This window comes from Puntigrus tetrazona, chromosome 20, assembly GCF_018831695.1.
Source record: "Puntigrus tetrazona isolate hp1 chromosome 20, ASM1883169v1, whole genome shotgun sequence".
Classification (NCBI taxonomy): Eukaryota; Metazoa; Chordata; class Actinopteri; order Cypriniformes; family Cyprinidae; genus Puntigrus; species Puntigrus tetrazona.
Genome location: NC_056718.1, coordinates 10,686,633 through 10,703,510, shown reverse-complemented (window position 1 = coordinate 10,703,510; position 16,878 = coordinate 10,686,633). Strand labels below are relative to the sequence as shown.

General features: G+C 39.6%; 1 protein-coding gene across 1 annotated transcript in view; it reads left to right on the top strand.

Annotated features, from left to right (window-relative positions):
- Nucleotides 1-4,078: 4,078 nt before the first annotated feature.
- The window catches only part of xkr6b (XK, Kell blood group complex subunit-related family, member 6b), a 50,387-nt gene continuing 37,587 nt past the window's right edge, over nucleotides 4,079-16,878 (top strand). The window contains exon 1 of the mRNA XM_043219277.1: nucleotides 4,079-5,654. Within this exon, the coding sequence (XP_043075212.1) occupies nucleotides 5,098-5,654 (557 nt within the window). The 5' untranslated portion in view covers nucleotides 4,079-5,097. The remainder of the gene's footprint in view (nucleotides 5,655-16,878) is intronic.

Genomic DNA, 16,878 nt, shown 5'->3' with positions numbered 1-16,878 from the left:
GGTGAACGTGAGGAGGACGTAGAAGAAGAAGAGTGCTGAATATTCATACGCGTCCTCTTCTACATAAAAATAAAAACGCATTCATAATTAAATAATATGATTATATTACGTAGTAAGGATAATTAATTATGCTATAAAATAGAGGCTACACTTTATTTCAGTGTGTCCTTAAAGGGTTGCTTCACCCCAAAATGAACATTTTGTCAAAGCTCCATGCGCCATCAGTGGTTCAACCGTGATATTAGGAAGCTATGAGAATATTTTGTACTGAAATAAAACAAAAATAATGACTTTATTTAAAGATTCGGTGCATAACATCTCCGTCCACCGGATGCTGTCCAAAATGGCGCTACGGAAATGTCACGCGAGTCGTTATTTTTGTTTTGTTTTAAGTGCAAAAAGTATTTACGGACATAAAGGAAGCTGTTTTGAAGAAAGTTTGCTACCAGGCTGTTTTGGGTCACCGTCGACTTCCATAGCGGTAAAAAAAAAATACTATGAAAGTCATTGGTGACCCAAAACAGCCTGGTTACAAACCTTCTTCAAAATCTCTTCCTTTGTCTTCAGCAGAACAAAAACATTCATACAGGTTTGAAACTACTCGAGGATGAGTAAATAATGACAGAAATTTCATTTTTGGGTGAACTATAGTACTGAGTAATATAAATGAACTACATGTATACATGTAGGATAGGGTTTAGCTTACTTTGGCTTACGTTATTATGCACGTTTTATTGTTATTATAATAGTAACATGTGTAACAAGGACACGTAAAATAAAGTTTTACCAAATCTAATAAAAGTGCATAAACCATAATTTAGCGTTTTGTCTTCTCTACAGGTTTTTTAAAGTATATGCTCACAATGTTCTAATGCAGTAAACAATGTCTAAAATAAAATAAAAAAAATATATATATATAATGGGGCTTAATGTTTTCAAGCTGTACTATTATTTAAGAATAGTTTCATGGGGGAAATAAATGAAATAATTTGTTAATTATTAGACGTTTTTCTCATGATCTTATTTTTTATTTCTGTGATGATCTTGGTTATGTTACTGCATTGCTTTATACCATTTCAGGAACCTTATATTATGATATTATATAGAATTATATAGATATATAGATATTATAGACTCTTAAAAATAAAGGCGCTTAAAAAGTTCTTCACATCGATGCCGTAGAAGAACCATTTCTGGCTCTTTAAAAATACATCTTGTTCTAACCTTTTTATAAGAACCTTACTTTGCCCCCCCGGGAAGATTCTGAAGATGTTAAAAGTTCTTTATGGAACAATCTAGACAAAACGGTTTTTCTATGTCATCATGAAGCTCCTTTACTTTTTAGAGTGTATGTAGTGTTATATATATATATATATATATAGAGTGCAGTGTGCGTGTGCATGCGTGTGTGTGTGTGTGTGTGTGTCTGTTTGTGTGTGTGTGTTTGTTTGTGTTTGTGTTTGTGTTTGTGTGTGTGTGTGTGTGTGTGTGTGTGTGCATGTGCGTGTGTTTGTGTGTGTGTTTGTGTGTGCGCGCGCACAAGCATATGTGTACACCTGTATGAATACACAACACAGCTCCTGCTGTAGTCTTAGCAGAATCCTGCTGGGAGCAGAGTGGCCTCCTGTTGAGGAGGAAGATAAGTGTCTGGCGTCTCTTGAGCGCTGCGAGCGATTACAGTCACTGCATTATTTAGCTTGAGTTACATGTGTGCCATGAACCCCACACTCCCCCCAAAAAATATGCGGCTCCATTTGCTCTCATTAAAAATGTATGCCGTTTGTGGGAAAAAACACACTACCCTGACTGAGAGCTGATATTTTTGCATATGTAACTTGAGCGGCGTGTATGAAGCCAGGCGCTCACAAGCGTGCGTTTTTATCTAATGCTATAGCATATCAGTGCTCAACGTAGCTACACGACAGAGCAATGGTTTAAAAAATATCTGTGAAGATCTGCTTTTGTCATACGGCATGTGAGCTGTTTATTAATGTCACAGTGCGACACTACTTAAGATGACTTAATAGCTCACCCAAAAATGAAAATTTGCTGAATTGGTATCCTCGGGGCCATCCAAGATGCACATGAGTTCTTCATCAGAAGAGATCTTGAGAAGTTTAGCAGTACGTTACTCACCGGTGGATCCTCTGCAGTGAATGGGTGCCGTGAGAACGAGAGTCCAAACAGCTGATCCACACAACTCTGGTTCAGGCCATCAATTAATGTCTTGTTTGTCTACAAGTCCTCTATCCATAACACTGTTTTGCAGTGGAAAAGTCATCCTTGTCTCAAATGTGTCCAGATCGAGCCCCGTTTGCAGTCCCAGTTCTAAACAAACATGATTCGAGAGGGCAACAGAAGATGGACGTATTACGGATTATTAAATAATTCATTTCTTACAAACAAGCAGCTTTCCATTTCCATTTCATTTTAACTGATCAACTGGATTTACGAGGATGACGTGAACTGCTGTGATGTTTTTATCAGCTGTTTGGACTCTCATTCTGACGGCACCCATTCACTGCAGAGGATCCATTGGTGACTAATGTAATGCTAAATCCGTTTCTTCGAAAGAGCAAAGCCTGGGGTCAATGCGAATTCAGCAAATTTTCACTATCTTTAATGTGAAATAAAACAAGTCTCTCACAATCCTGTTTGCTATCATTGTGCCTGACACCAATTAAATGCCACACGCACGACGCCCAATCTCAGAATCTCAGTTTCTCTTAGCTTCAGGCCACCTTGATAGCAGCTTTCCACACTATTAGCTGCTAGTTATTCCGGCTTGTGCTGCTCTTCAAACATTTCTGTGAAGTTTCCTCGGCTCTGAACCCCAGAAGAGACTCTTGACAGCGTGTGTTAATTTGAACTCTGCACCAGACCTGCAGCACTGTGCAAATTCAAAGCGGCTGCATTTATGAATGAGTTGCAAACATTTCCTTGGGTACCGCAGCCGTTTGTGAATGCCAGATGAGGCAGCAGCGCACTTATTCACTGAACATCTTACGTTCACGTAATTCTCATCAAATGACCGTTGCAGCTGAAACCAAATGGAAAGGCTTGGCAGAAAAATGTCATCCTCTCGTACATCTTTTCATTAATTAACAAAAAGTTGTTGTAAAGAAAATGACGATCATTGTAGTGCCGCCATGCCTGGGCCTTATGTTGTGATCTATTGGCAAGCAGTGGGACTGTAGTGTGAGATCATCTTATTACAGTGGCACTTTCTTAATCTTGGTAATGCTTCCCTGGCGCTTCCACAGGTGTTGAGGATTTACGAGGGCTTATGGGAGGGTGAGGCAGAGTCCTATAGAGGCGGCGCTGGACGCCTGCATTGTGCACTGCTTTGCTGGCAGACAAAGCACACTTCACTTTGTAATCAGAGCTCAAGTGCTATCGCGGTTAGTTTTTTTTCTTAGGATAACAGCATTGCTTTTGGCCAGGATCGTGGTTTTCTTTCTCTCTGGCTCGCTCTTTTTTTTCAGCTTGATTGATACCTGGAGGAAACCTGAGTCAAGGCACTGAGGAATAGATCAGAGTGCAGATCGGATGCTGATGCCATGGGTTTTCAGAGAAAAAATGCTGAATTCAGGAGTCTGATGAATGGTATGTATCCCATGTGGATGTGGGATGTTGGGGAATACAACTTGAACCAGTAGGGAGATCAATGTAGAGGAAGAAAAAAATTGAGAATTTATTGTAAATAATGAAAAAAAAACAAAATAAATAAAACTGGTTTGCTGGTCTAATAGTGTGGTCGGGCTGGTCTCTAGTGGTGAGAGATTTTGAAGACCATCTTAAGATCAGCTTAAACTAAGAAACCACTGTGTGTATATGTATATGTGTGTGTATATATATATATATATATATATATATATATATATATATATATATATATATATATATATATATATATATATATATATATTATTTATTTTATTTTTTTGTTTGTAAAGTAGTAGACTTGGCCTAATTTAAATTTAAATGATTGAAAACATTTATTTTAACAATAAAATATATAAAATATATTTAGTAACTATAGACAAAACATGAAAAAAAAGATGTCTTGAATGCCAGGATAGATTCATTTATTTTAAACTGCAGAATAATACAAAAGAACGACAAACAAGTCAACCAATCAACCAATCAATCCACTACCTCACAACACGCTCACAAAGAAATAAAGAAGAGTCAGCTCTGTACAGATAGTCTCGGCTGCGCGCTTCGTGGACCGCACGCGCGCGTTCCCATAAGGGCAGTTTTCTTGTCACAACAATATTTTCCGCGCTTCTTTTTACAGATGTACTCTACCTTTATTGCTACTTCCATCCAGGGAGAGGCTGTTAAGTTTACAAATGTACTGAGCTTTCCTAGTTTTCACAGACGAGAGTTGTTTGTCAAAAACAGGACAGCGCAGCCGCGCACCTGACCGCAAACACGTCGCGCCTGACGCTTCCATCTCTTTGCTCTCTCGTTTCTCGAGTGGACTGGCGCGCGCGTCTCCCCGAAATCGCACCAAACTCGTTTATTGCGTTACGCGGGTCATCTCGGTGTCGTGACGGCGCGGCGGACGGAGAGGAGTAGGACGCGATCGGCATGATCGGTACGTAGGCTACGCGAAAGTGTTGTTCCCGCCAGCGAATTTCCACGTGAGCGGCATCTCATCCGATGTCCGAAAGGGTTAAGAGCGCGAGCGGCGTGCTCACTACAGCATTACATCACTCAGCGGTCCCGAGGTGCGAAACGAGCACTAGGTGGCATCCTAGATGAGTACGCATCCGCGTCTCTCTTCAGTCGAGACATCCAGTCAGCGGCGGCGGGTGTCTCGGGGAACAGTCCCGCGCTCGCTCCCAAACACGATGCGCAGGTGACAAGAAGCGGCTCGCAGGAGTTCGTCTCTGACCCGTGCCGGCTCGAGGACTAGATCAGCGCTGACTTGGCCGTCCGGAGCATCGCGGGAGGATGCTCAGGCTCTCCGGCGTCACCGTCACCCCACAACTCCATGGCTGCCTCATTAGGGGTACTCTGGAGAAACAGGTGTCGGGGAAGTGACGTCACGAGCCTCGGAAACCGGAGGTGTGCGCTTCGGAGAGCAAGATGGCAGCGAAATCCGACGGTCGGGGGGTCGTCACCGGTTTCGCCCAGCTGCACAACCTGGACGAGACGGTGGGGAGCTGCGAGGACGACCCGCGGCAGGGCAGCTCTTTCCACATCTGCCACTGCTGCAACACCTCGTCGTGCTACTGGGGCTGCCGGAGCGCCTGTCTGCATTACCTCCTGGGCAAGGGGCGAGACGTCAGGCGGCCACCTCACGAGGAGCGCCTGTGGTTGGACTGCCTGTGGATCGTCCTCGCGCTCCTCGTCTTCTTCTGGGACGTGGGCACTGACTTGTGGCTTGCGCTCGACTACTACGTCAAGCAGGACTACCTCTGGTTCGGACTCACGCTGTTCTTCGTGCTGGTGCCGTCGGTGCTGGTCCAGATCCTGAGCTTCAGGTGGTTCGTGCAGGATTACACGGGGGGCGGCTTGGGCTCCGTGGAGGGTCTCAGCAGCGGCCGGGGCCCAGGGGCGCACGGCGGGGCCAGATGCTGTCGCTTGTCCGTGTGGGTCTGGCAGACGCTCATACACATCCTTCAGATGGGACAAGTGTGGAGGTAAGCGTCCCGTCACCCGGTGCAACCCGCGCGGACCGGAGCAGAGCGGATGCGGGGTCTCGCTCCAAGCGCGCGCGCGTTTCTCTCAATGAACATCGTGAGATCTGTGGCATCAGCGCGCGCTGAAAGTACGGCGTCTCACAGTGCATCTGAGGATTCATTCTGCTCAACTCTCCGAGACCGCTGGCGAGACGAGCATCGGGTTTCTCGCGCTCCCCGCGCGCCCCCCCAGGAACGACATCCCTCCTTCCCTGCGCTCGATATCATCGACACAATTAGCGTTTTTTGATCCTTCGCTCTTTATCGTCACGCAGGTGTAGCGCGTTTTAACGCCAGTCAGTACAGTGTGTGCTCTGTCAAGTGAGGAGTAGTTCTGACGCGTGCGGGGAATGTCGTCCGTGACATATTGTACTTAATGTCTGATCCACTAGAAATGATGCGACAGTTTTTTTTTCTTCTGCAGCAGCAGCAGACAGACGCAGTGGCCGCATTCACGTTTGTGTGGAGGCGTTCAGTTTAGCCGGACGGTTTAGCCTGATTTCGGTGCTGTTTATTATTCGTGTCTGCTCGTGTTCGTGTTTTCTCCTCTTTACACGATGTGATTATTGCTTAAAGATGAGACGCTCTGTCATCAGTGGCTCACAGTTGTCATGATGTCATCGCTTTAAAGGTGCTACAGCATCTTACGCGAGCGCGCGCGCGCGTGTGGTGTGTGTGTGTGTGTGTGTGTGTACAAACGAAATTCCTTTTCATCTTTCATACAGTCACGATACGACTGTCTGGATGTGTTTTGCAAGATGCACGTAGTTGTCTTTTTTTCCAAATGAAAAGCTCATTTTGTACATTTAATACCAGTGAAATAACTCCCTGCATCGACTGTAAGGTTTTAAGTGGCTTTGTAGTTGATATATATTGTAATGTTTACTGTACAGCAGGCTGCGGAGGTCTAGGGATCACCGGGATCTAGAGCTGACCCCGTGGAATTCTGACGCTGATTTTCCTCCGTTGCTATGCAACCAGATACTAGTTAAAAGCCGCCTTTTCCTCACACGTCTGTTTAGAATATTGAAGCGAACGATACCTGAGTGACTGATTTTGCTGAGATTGTAAAGCGTGCAACCTGTGGACATCCTATCGTGCCACGGGAGCAAATGTCAGATTCACACAGTTTAAAAATAATAATAAAAAAAGGCAGAGAACTGTGAGCTTTGCAGTACTAACAGCAGTAAGACGATTAACATGCACTTAGTTTGGTTTATCATCGGTCCAAGTATGCGGTATGGAAGCTATTAATTCATATGTCAAGAATTAAGACCTGTATTAAATTCTGCAGCAGCCTACAAAGATTTGTTTATAGCTGAAGTGTAAAAGGCCATGTTTAGCTTATGGATTTATCTTTATATATTTATATATATATATATATATATATACACACACACATACATATATATATATATATATATATATATATATATATATATATATATATATATATATATATATATATATATATATATATATATATATATATATATATATATATATATACACATCTTGGCTCTTTAAAGATATGACTCAAGTGCTCCTGGAAAAACAAACGGTTACCTTTTTATTGTGCAATGAATGCAAAACCTAAATATAATAGATAGGCAGTTTTGAGGGAGAATGTTCAGCGGTGGAAATGGGTTAGAAGTCAACATCAAAGAAGTCTCTTTTGGCTCCTTTTATGTGAATAAGGTACTCGCATTTAGATTTATGCTTAGACATTCAATAAACTACTATTGCACCTACGCTTGTATTCATATTTTAATGCTCATATTATTGCGTTCTCATTGCCTTCTATACTTCTGATGCCACCCCTCTCAAACTGAACCAATGATTTTTTTAGTCACACCAAACATCATTTATATGTGAAAACACAACAATCTGTAGTGGAATTGCACGCATCTGACTTTGCAGCAGATCCTGACCGCCGGTCCTTTTGCCAAAGACTTTAGAAATTGTGCAGTTTTAAGAAAGTGCACGAGACATTTCTCAATTGGATGTTTATTTATTCATGCTTGGCACGAGAGCCCGATGATGTCTTTGTTGGCTTCAGTAAACAGTCTGATGCGGCAGCTCTGCTGCCAAGACCTCGAGCCTTTCCCAGTCGTCTTGACTTGAGAGTCAGGGCAAGCGTCTTGAAAGATAAATGGGAAATAATGGTCAATTAAGCAGCCTAGTGCACTGCTTGTGTGTGTTGTTTAGCTCTTGGCATAAGAATTGCTGTTTATTTGGGACAAGCTCAGAATTCTTACTCCCAGCTTGATGCCATGTATCAAAATTAAAAATTACTGTTTTTTTGTTTTTTTTTAAGGCTCTTGAAGTAAATATAGTACAATGCCCATAAAAGCACAACTATCAATGCTGATAATGTTTGTCAAAATCATTATTTGGTAGATGAGCGTACTAAAACGATTTCTGAATGATCACGTGACACTAAAGATTGGAGTAATTATGCATAGCTTTGTAATCCCAGCAATACAATATGTTTGGAAAAATATTCAAATATAAAAGAGTTCTGTAAAATATGTTATTTTTCGATTACGATTAATCTTATCCAAAATAAAAGTTTTGTTTACATGATATGTATGTGTACGGTTTATTTATTTATTAAATGTAAATACACACAAATGCATGTGCATATATTTAAGACAAATATGCTTATATATTTATGTATATGTGTGTGTCTTTACATGTACACAGTACACACACACACACATATTTTTATTTTGGATATGGTTATTCAAAATTAATATTTTGTCAGCACTAAATATTTCACAATAGGCCTATTACTGCATTTTTTCTTTTCAAATAAATACAGTCTTGTTGGGCATTAGAGACTTATTTAAAAAATATACAAAAATATTACTGTCCCCAAACTTGAACAGTAGTGCGTGTTTTTTTTGTTTGTTGTTTTTTTTGTAGTCTTCATTGATAGATTAAGTTAATAAAATAAATGCAGAATGATTCCGAGCATGTGAGATAAAAATAAGATACTTCTGGTTTGGTGTCGATGGAGACTCACTAAAATGCGTGGGAAATATCGTAATCCACTCGTTCCCTCTTGTTTTAGGGCACTTCCTCCATCTCGTTTCTTTATGGTGCTGTCTGTGTAAAATCATTGCTTTGCTGCTCTGTCCTCCCCATCCACTAGTTAAAGTCATAATATGCACTTTCCTTTTCTCTCCCTCGCTGCCTGTTTTCCCTTTTACATAAATCTCCACTTGACCTCCATTTCTGTCAAGGAAACTGGAGCATCTGTCGGCCTTCCCATTATTGGAGACTTTTCCCCCCTATGTGTGACGTTTAGAGCAGCCCTCCCTCCGTACTCCATCACCTCTAGGACGCTCGCCGTCCCCATTCTCTCCTGTTTGCCCTCTCCGTGTCACAACTCTCACAGGGGCTCGGGTAGGATATATAGTCAGCTACTATATATAGTGGGTGTTTGAGAGCGTGACGTAGTGTTTGTTTGAGACCGAGTGCTCGGAATGGCACTTTAAATTGGGTTTAAAGTGCGTTGACAACATGTGTCTTGAGGAAATATCACGCAGTAAATGAGTAGTTTCACCCAACAAAAAGCTATTCATTAAAACGCAAAGGTCAAAGACATGACACTCATTTTTGTGTCTGCTTTTTAAATGGAGAAAAAAATACTTTGCAATATGCAATCCATGGATAGTCTGAGTTTAATACACCTCTTCTATAATGAGCAAGAACTAAAATTCATTTTAATACTTTTTATGGTTCATAAACTCAAAAACGCTAGGATGTTACCACTGCCCGGATATTATGATAAAAAATGAAACAGACATACATTTAGTATATATACCTAAACAGAGCATATTATGGAGATACACATACACGTATATATTCAGATTTGAATTAAATATATTAAAGTCTGCTGCAGAATTTTCAAAATCTGGTAAATTTAAGTGTGTGTGTGTGTGTGTGTGTGTGTGTGTGTATACACACACACACACGTTTTTATATTTTATACATGTTATATTTTTTGTGCTGTCAAACGATTGATTAATCACATCCAAAAATAAAAGGTTTTGTTTACATATATTTGTGTATTGCATATAGATTATACATTTAAAATATATTTATTATATGATTATATGTACATGTATATACATTCTATATATTTAGATTTTTAGATCATACATAAATATATTTAATATATAAAAATTTTGTCTTAAATGTATACATGCATTTGTTTGCAATTATATGTACATAATTATACACAGTACACACAAATCTTATGTAATCAAAAACTTGTATTTTGACAACACTAATTATTATATACGTTTTCATAAATGTAATTATCTAATGATATTTATAAAAGAATATTGTATGATAATTGTAGAACATATTTTTGACCTTGGAAAGTTTGTTAAATGTTTTAATGTTAAACCATTAAACCGATTTTGGTCATTAAATTATAACTATTTTAGAAAGTAGTGTTTTTTTTTAAACAATATGAAAACAACACAAAGTAGATTTTCTAAGACTTGAATTAAACTGGATTTCAAAATGTTTTTTCCTCTTCTTCTTTATCGTGGACAAGCGTTCTGTCATTGACCCACAAACACTCAAACGGATACAAGCAACCTGGTTTCCAGTGCAGGGTAGTAAAAAGAGGTGCCTAGTCTTTTTAAGCACCTCTTAAGACGCCACTTTATTGTCCAACTGCCTCCTCAAGAGCTTTGTACGAGTAAACAGCCTTACAGTTTAGTGAGTACTGAAGACCCAGCAGCGAGTGGGCTAATCAATGCGATGCACTGCTGACATGTCCTCAGATGTGCTTACTGTAAACACTACTCGGCTGTTATTCACAGCGACCTTGCAAGCATCGTAGAACGCTCTCAGTGAGAGTCTGGGCCTCCTCAAAGACCAGCCGCTCTCCGTCAATTCATTTACGCGCACAAACACAGGTTGGCCAGGACATGCGATAGGATCATAGAGATCCGCTGTGCGTATGTGTGCGGTATAGGTAAGCCGGCGAGCGTGATAGATTATCACAGCTTGTGTTTTAAGGACATTGGGGTGGAGAGACTGACATGATGCAGTCATGCTGGAATCAGTCCAGCTGACAAAAGCCAAATGCACAATGTAATGTTATGACTAATTGGTGAGTGTTTTCGCTTGTTAGTCTGTCGGTGTGAAGACCATACTGGGTAATTTATGTGTGTTTCTGTCATCTTGGCAGTAAATTGTAATGACTAATTTGTGAGTGTGTTTACAGATTGGACCACAGAGTGCTATGAATAATCTGAATGTGTTTGATCACACCAGCTGGGTTTACGATTATGATTATGACCTACAGTATGTAGAATGGAGTATTTATTTACGTATGTGTGTTTTAAATGTTACACTTCTAGCGTGGTTATACTACTGCCCCTCATGTTTTTTAACCAGTTCTTTCTGTATTCTTGTGTTTAGGCTAAGCTGTATATATCGATACGGCCATGAATATATGCTACATGTATATGTATGTCATTTCCTTCGCGATTGATTCACAGTAGTTGACCACGCTGTAAAAAATGGCAGAGATTTTAACAGAAAATAAAACCTGTCAAATTGTTAACGGTAAATTCCTGTAAAATTTACAGGACAGCTGCCAGTTTTTCACCATAAATTTGACACGATTTCTTTTACAGTTCATGCTTAATTTTAAATAAAAATAAATTGATCGAAAAATAACGAATAGAGTTTAAAATAAAAACTGGGTTTGTGTGATTTACCTTAATCGCACTTGTTCAATACGGAAATATCTGCAGCTACTATTAACTTGTTGGATATTAGTAATATTTTGCATATTACTGGGATCACATTACCGCCGTTTATTATTACTTATAAACCACATATGAATGTTTTATTAATGTCTTATCTGCAAGACCTTATTCTAAACTCTTAACCGTATTGTGACATACTTCCATTGTTACATTGATACTTCAACATACATTTTTTTTTGTCATTAATCAGTTAAACCTATGTCGCTCCAAACCTGTAAAAGCTTAGTTTGTCTTCTGAACATAATTGAAGATATTTTGGATGAAATCCGGGAGGCTTGTGACTGTCCCACTGACTGCCAAGTGAAAAACAATATCAGGGCCTAGAAAAGTACGAAAGTGATTAATGATAAAATGTTTATTTCGGGGATGGGGAAACTCTTAATAAGCATTATTTAGGAGAATTTTGAGACAAAGGACACTGTACCCTAACCTAAAGTGTTACTTGAAAGGATTGAAAACGGTTTCATGTCTGTCCTTATCATGAACTTGCAGAGGTTGATATAGGATTTAGAAAGTAATTATTAATAAGTAATGAAATACTTTTTGTAGAGTCATTTGCACAGTAATCTAATTGCACCGTTGAAGATGTAATTAGTAACTAGTAATTAATTTTTTTAGAAGTTTAGCGATCTCCACTTTAATATTTAGAAAATTGTAATTCCTCAAGTGTTCATTCACAGGCCTCAGAAAAAAAGATAGTGACCGTGCAAATATGATTTTTTCCCGCACATCTCTGTTAGTTTTAATTGCTTCAAAACCGTGATGTTACCAACTCCTTGTTGATAAAGATAATGTAGCTCTTCAGCAAAGCTATTTTATTGATAAAATTGCAGACAGTGCTGAGGAGTTCGTCTGTGTACGAGTGAGCTGCAGTGAAGATTAGTTTAGAGGAATATTTTAACCTTGTGCGCTGAAATTATAACCTACCACTATTAATATGATTTCATTAATACATTAGAATGAGTACGGTACAGTTCTGATATAAATGTATTAGAACAAGTATGATTTATGGGTTTAATCAAAATATCAAGGAGGTGGGGAGTGCCCAATTTTCACATGAAACCTATACCATTATTTATGTTGTTTTAATGCAGTACAGTGCAGATGTCAACATCCCTATAGTATGCAGTGTTTCATAAACGGCTGTTGTACTAAATTTTTATGAGGTGAAATGTATCATATCGTGACATCTGTATATCATATTATCATCTGTATTTCACATATTATCAAGATAAATATTTTAGCTTGACTTTTGATAATTAAGCTGTACGATTATTGCAAGTAAGTGCTGTGGCAGACTTTTAAATGGACTCTTCACATATCTTCAAAGATACAGTTCTGTCTTTATCTTTCTTGCATATTGCCTGACATTTGTATGACTTTTTAGAAACGAAAAATTGCTGTTTAAACTTAAATAATATACTGTACTAATTTGAATCAATGCAAAATCATTATATATATATATATATATATATATATATATACACACACACACACACACACACACACACACACACACACACAGGGGAACTGAAACGCCTGGTTTTAGACCACAATAATTCATTAGTATGGTGTAGGGACTCCTTTTGCGGCCAATACAGCATCAATTCATCTTGAGAATGACAGATACAAGTCCTGCACAGGGGCCAGAGGGATTTCGAGCCATTCCAGGTCTCTACGTGATGCTGGTGGAGGAAAACATTTCCTGACTAGTTTCTCCAAAACACCTCAAAGTGGCTCAATAATATTTAGATCTATCTAGACTGTGCAGGCCATGGGAGATTTAACTTTACTTTCATGTTCATCTTACCACTCTGTCACCAGTCTTGCTGTGTATATTGGTGCGTTATCATCCTGATACACGGCACCACCTTCAGGATACAATGTTTGAACCACTGTGTGCACATGGTCCTCAGGAATGGTCCGGTAGTCCTTGGCAGGGATGCGCCCATCTAGCACAAGTACTGGGTCTAGGGAATGCTGTGATATTGCAGCCCAGACCATCACTGATCCACCCCCACGCTTCACTCTGGGCACGCAACTGTCTGGGTGGTGCACTTCTTTTGTGGCTTCTCCACGCCGTAACTCTCCCAGATGTGGGAAAGACCGTGAAGGTGGATTTATCAGAAAACAAAACATGTTTCACATTGTCCACAGCCCGACGTTTGGCATTGGCACGAGTGACCAAAGCAGCCCGGTCATGTATATTGACCCTGTGGAGCTCCCGATTGACAGTTTTGGTGGAAACAGGGGAGTTGAGGTGCACATTTAATTCTGCAGTGAGTTGGGTAGCTGTGGTTTTGTTTTTTGGATACAATCCGGGTTAGCACCCAGACATCCCTTTCAGACAGCTTCCTCTTGCGTCCACAGTTACTCCTGTTAGATGTGGTTCATCCTCCTTGGTGGTATGCTGACATTACCCTGGATACCGTGGCTCTTGATACATTACAAAGACTTGCTGTCTGGGTCACAGATGCGCCAACAAGACATGCACCGACGATTTGTCCTCTTTTGAACTCTGATAGGTCACCCATATTGTGTGCATTGCAATATTTTAAGCAAAACTGTTATTAATAACAGTATATATATATATATATATATATATATATATATATATATATATATATATATATATATATATATATATATAATATAAATCTATATATAATTCTTTTAAGGATTATGCGAGACTGGAGTAATGCTACTAAAAAAATCAGCTTTGAATCAAACAAATACAATTTTTAAAATATATATAAAAAGAAAACTATACATTATACAAATATACAGTAAATATATTGTGAAATATTACTGTTTTTGCTGTAATTTTGGTCAAATAAATGCAGACGTGGTGATCACAAGAGAATTCGATTGTAAAATATATATTTTATCCTGTATAAATGAACTTTCTTTCAAATAGTTTCTTATTGAAAGGTTTTTTTTTCTTCTCTTTGTAACTGGCAGTCAGCGGGAGCATCTATCTCTTATCTTATCACTCAATGTGTATGTGACGACAGACGGATGAGTCCCCTGAGGCCTGAGAAAGAAAGAGACAACCATCAGCTTGTGCACCCACCGGACAGCCATTAACCATTAGCCATCACACGCTGACCCACAGCTGCCCCTCACACACACACACACACACACACACACACACTCACTCACTGGCATAAATGTACAGGTATGTAGGCACAGTTTTGTTCACTGTACCACATTTTTGGGAATCCGTGATCCAGAAATAAAACCTTAAGGTTCAAACAGCAAACAGATCATCATAAATTCTGTTTCTTCAACACCACTTTCATCCACTTACATAATTATTTGTACTATGCTTATAAGAGTCAGTGGGACAGAGGACGGTTTAGGACTGTCCTTCATCTCCATCCTCAGCATATAAACATAAATCTGCTCATTCGCTATGAGATTGTTAAAATTAGAATGCGCAAAGTAAGATTGAACTGTGAGCGGCTTACAACAGAGCATTAAATCGTACATAGACGGCTGAGAGTGAGCAGGTTTACATGTTCTACAAGCGTCTGGCATTAAATCATAAAGAAAAAATATTGAATATTTTCATAGCAATCCTGTTATTCAGAGAATCGTATCCATGAATGTTGGTGTTTCTTCGTTACGCAAACAAAAAACAAAAAAAGACCTCACTCTCTTTGTGACCTGACTGAGACGAGTGGCTGTAAAATGCACTTGATGTAGTGTGTTAAGCGCTGATTTATTTAGCCATGATGAAAGTGTGCTATTTATACAGCCAGGAAGAAAGAATCTCTGATTATAATTTAGATGATAAGAAGTCTGCTGCAGGCTGTCAGGATAAAACGAGCAGCTGTGTTGCTGTTGCGTTAGTGCAGGATTTCTAAAAGTTTCTGTCTACGTCTGAGCTTGTTACCTGCTGTGGAGAGTGTCAGATCAGTCACCTTTGACCTCTGGGTCGTGTCGATATGGACTGGTTGTGGTCGTATCATGCGCAAATAATCTCCTTTCGAATCTCTTTGCTGACATGCTTTTTTTTATGTTTATAAAATCACTATAGAATAAGTGTTTATTACAGTAATGACAGATCCACACCATTATTAAATCTGGTCTCATGGCATGAACGTACCTGGGGCACTTTTTAGTGAAATACGAAATATGTACTACATTTGTACATATAAACTGCATAAAGCGAAGTTTTCAAAAGGAACGTTCACTGAGTGGCGTTAAAACACCGACTCAATACGTGAACCCTTGCATGCTTTAAGTACGTAGCCTATGCCCTACACTAAACCCAACCCTGACATTTTTTTGATGCAAAGTTGTTGATGCAACCGTTTCATTTCAACTTCAACGGATTTAATCTGTTTTGTTGAACCACTTGCACGAGATTTGAACCGGAGCTCCTCGCCTCTCAAGTACGTCTCTACACTCCGTGGGCTACAAAACAAACCTACCGGGAAAAATGTGTGACGCTAACATTCAGAGGCATCAGTTTTAAAATCTGCCAGCATATTGATATTGTTTTGAATTACACTCGTGTTCATTTCTTTTGGAAACCGCAGTGATGTGTACTTTGCATCTCATTAAAAAGTGCCCCCAGGTACGTTTATGCCATTAGGCCAGTTCTCCTTTTTTTGATAAAATCCATTAATCTGTACACCACTATATGGGACAAAAATATCAGTCGATGCATCGGTTACATTGCAACTTTAAGAGGTTTAACAGACTTCTGAGTGGCCTCATATCACTGAAAGACTTGTGTTTGAAACGCTCTCCTTCCCCCTGCATTGGGGTGGACTAACCCTTTTTTGATAGCGCATTAAATCTGGACAGTTCCCCTCAGAAGCGATGCCCCCCTGCTAAAACTGACCTAGTTTTAATGGAGAGCATTGCAGTAACCATTCAAGCTGATAGTGCTTAAATGCAATGCCCTACAACCATACTCACTGCTCTCCAATCATGTGTATTAACTCACGCCAGAAGCGTCCACTTCCTCTCTTTCTTTTCTTGCCCAGATCTCACTGGGTCACACCATTTTTTTTTTTGGTGCATCTTTTTTGAGCTCTGTTTTTTTGCACTCTGTGCGTGCGTAGGGGAGACCTTTTTGTTGTTGTTGTTGAATGTAATCTCACACTTTCCCAGATGTTGACATAATGCAGCAGCCAAGGCTGTCAGAGGAAGTTCTCACACATCCAAACGTGTCACGGTTTCAATCCAGGCTAAATCCTTATATAAATAGCAATACTAAGCACAGTTCACCCCAAAAATGACAGGTCCGTCTTCAGTTACTCACTAGTTGTATGACCTTTTTCTTCTGTGGAACAGAAAATGTGATGTTTAGCAGAATGTCTGAGCATCTTTTTTTTTCTTTTTCTTAAAATGAAAATGGGTGTGCCTAT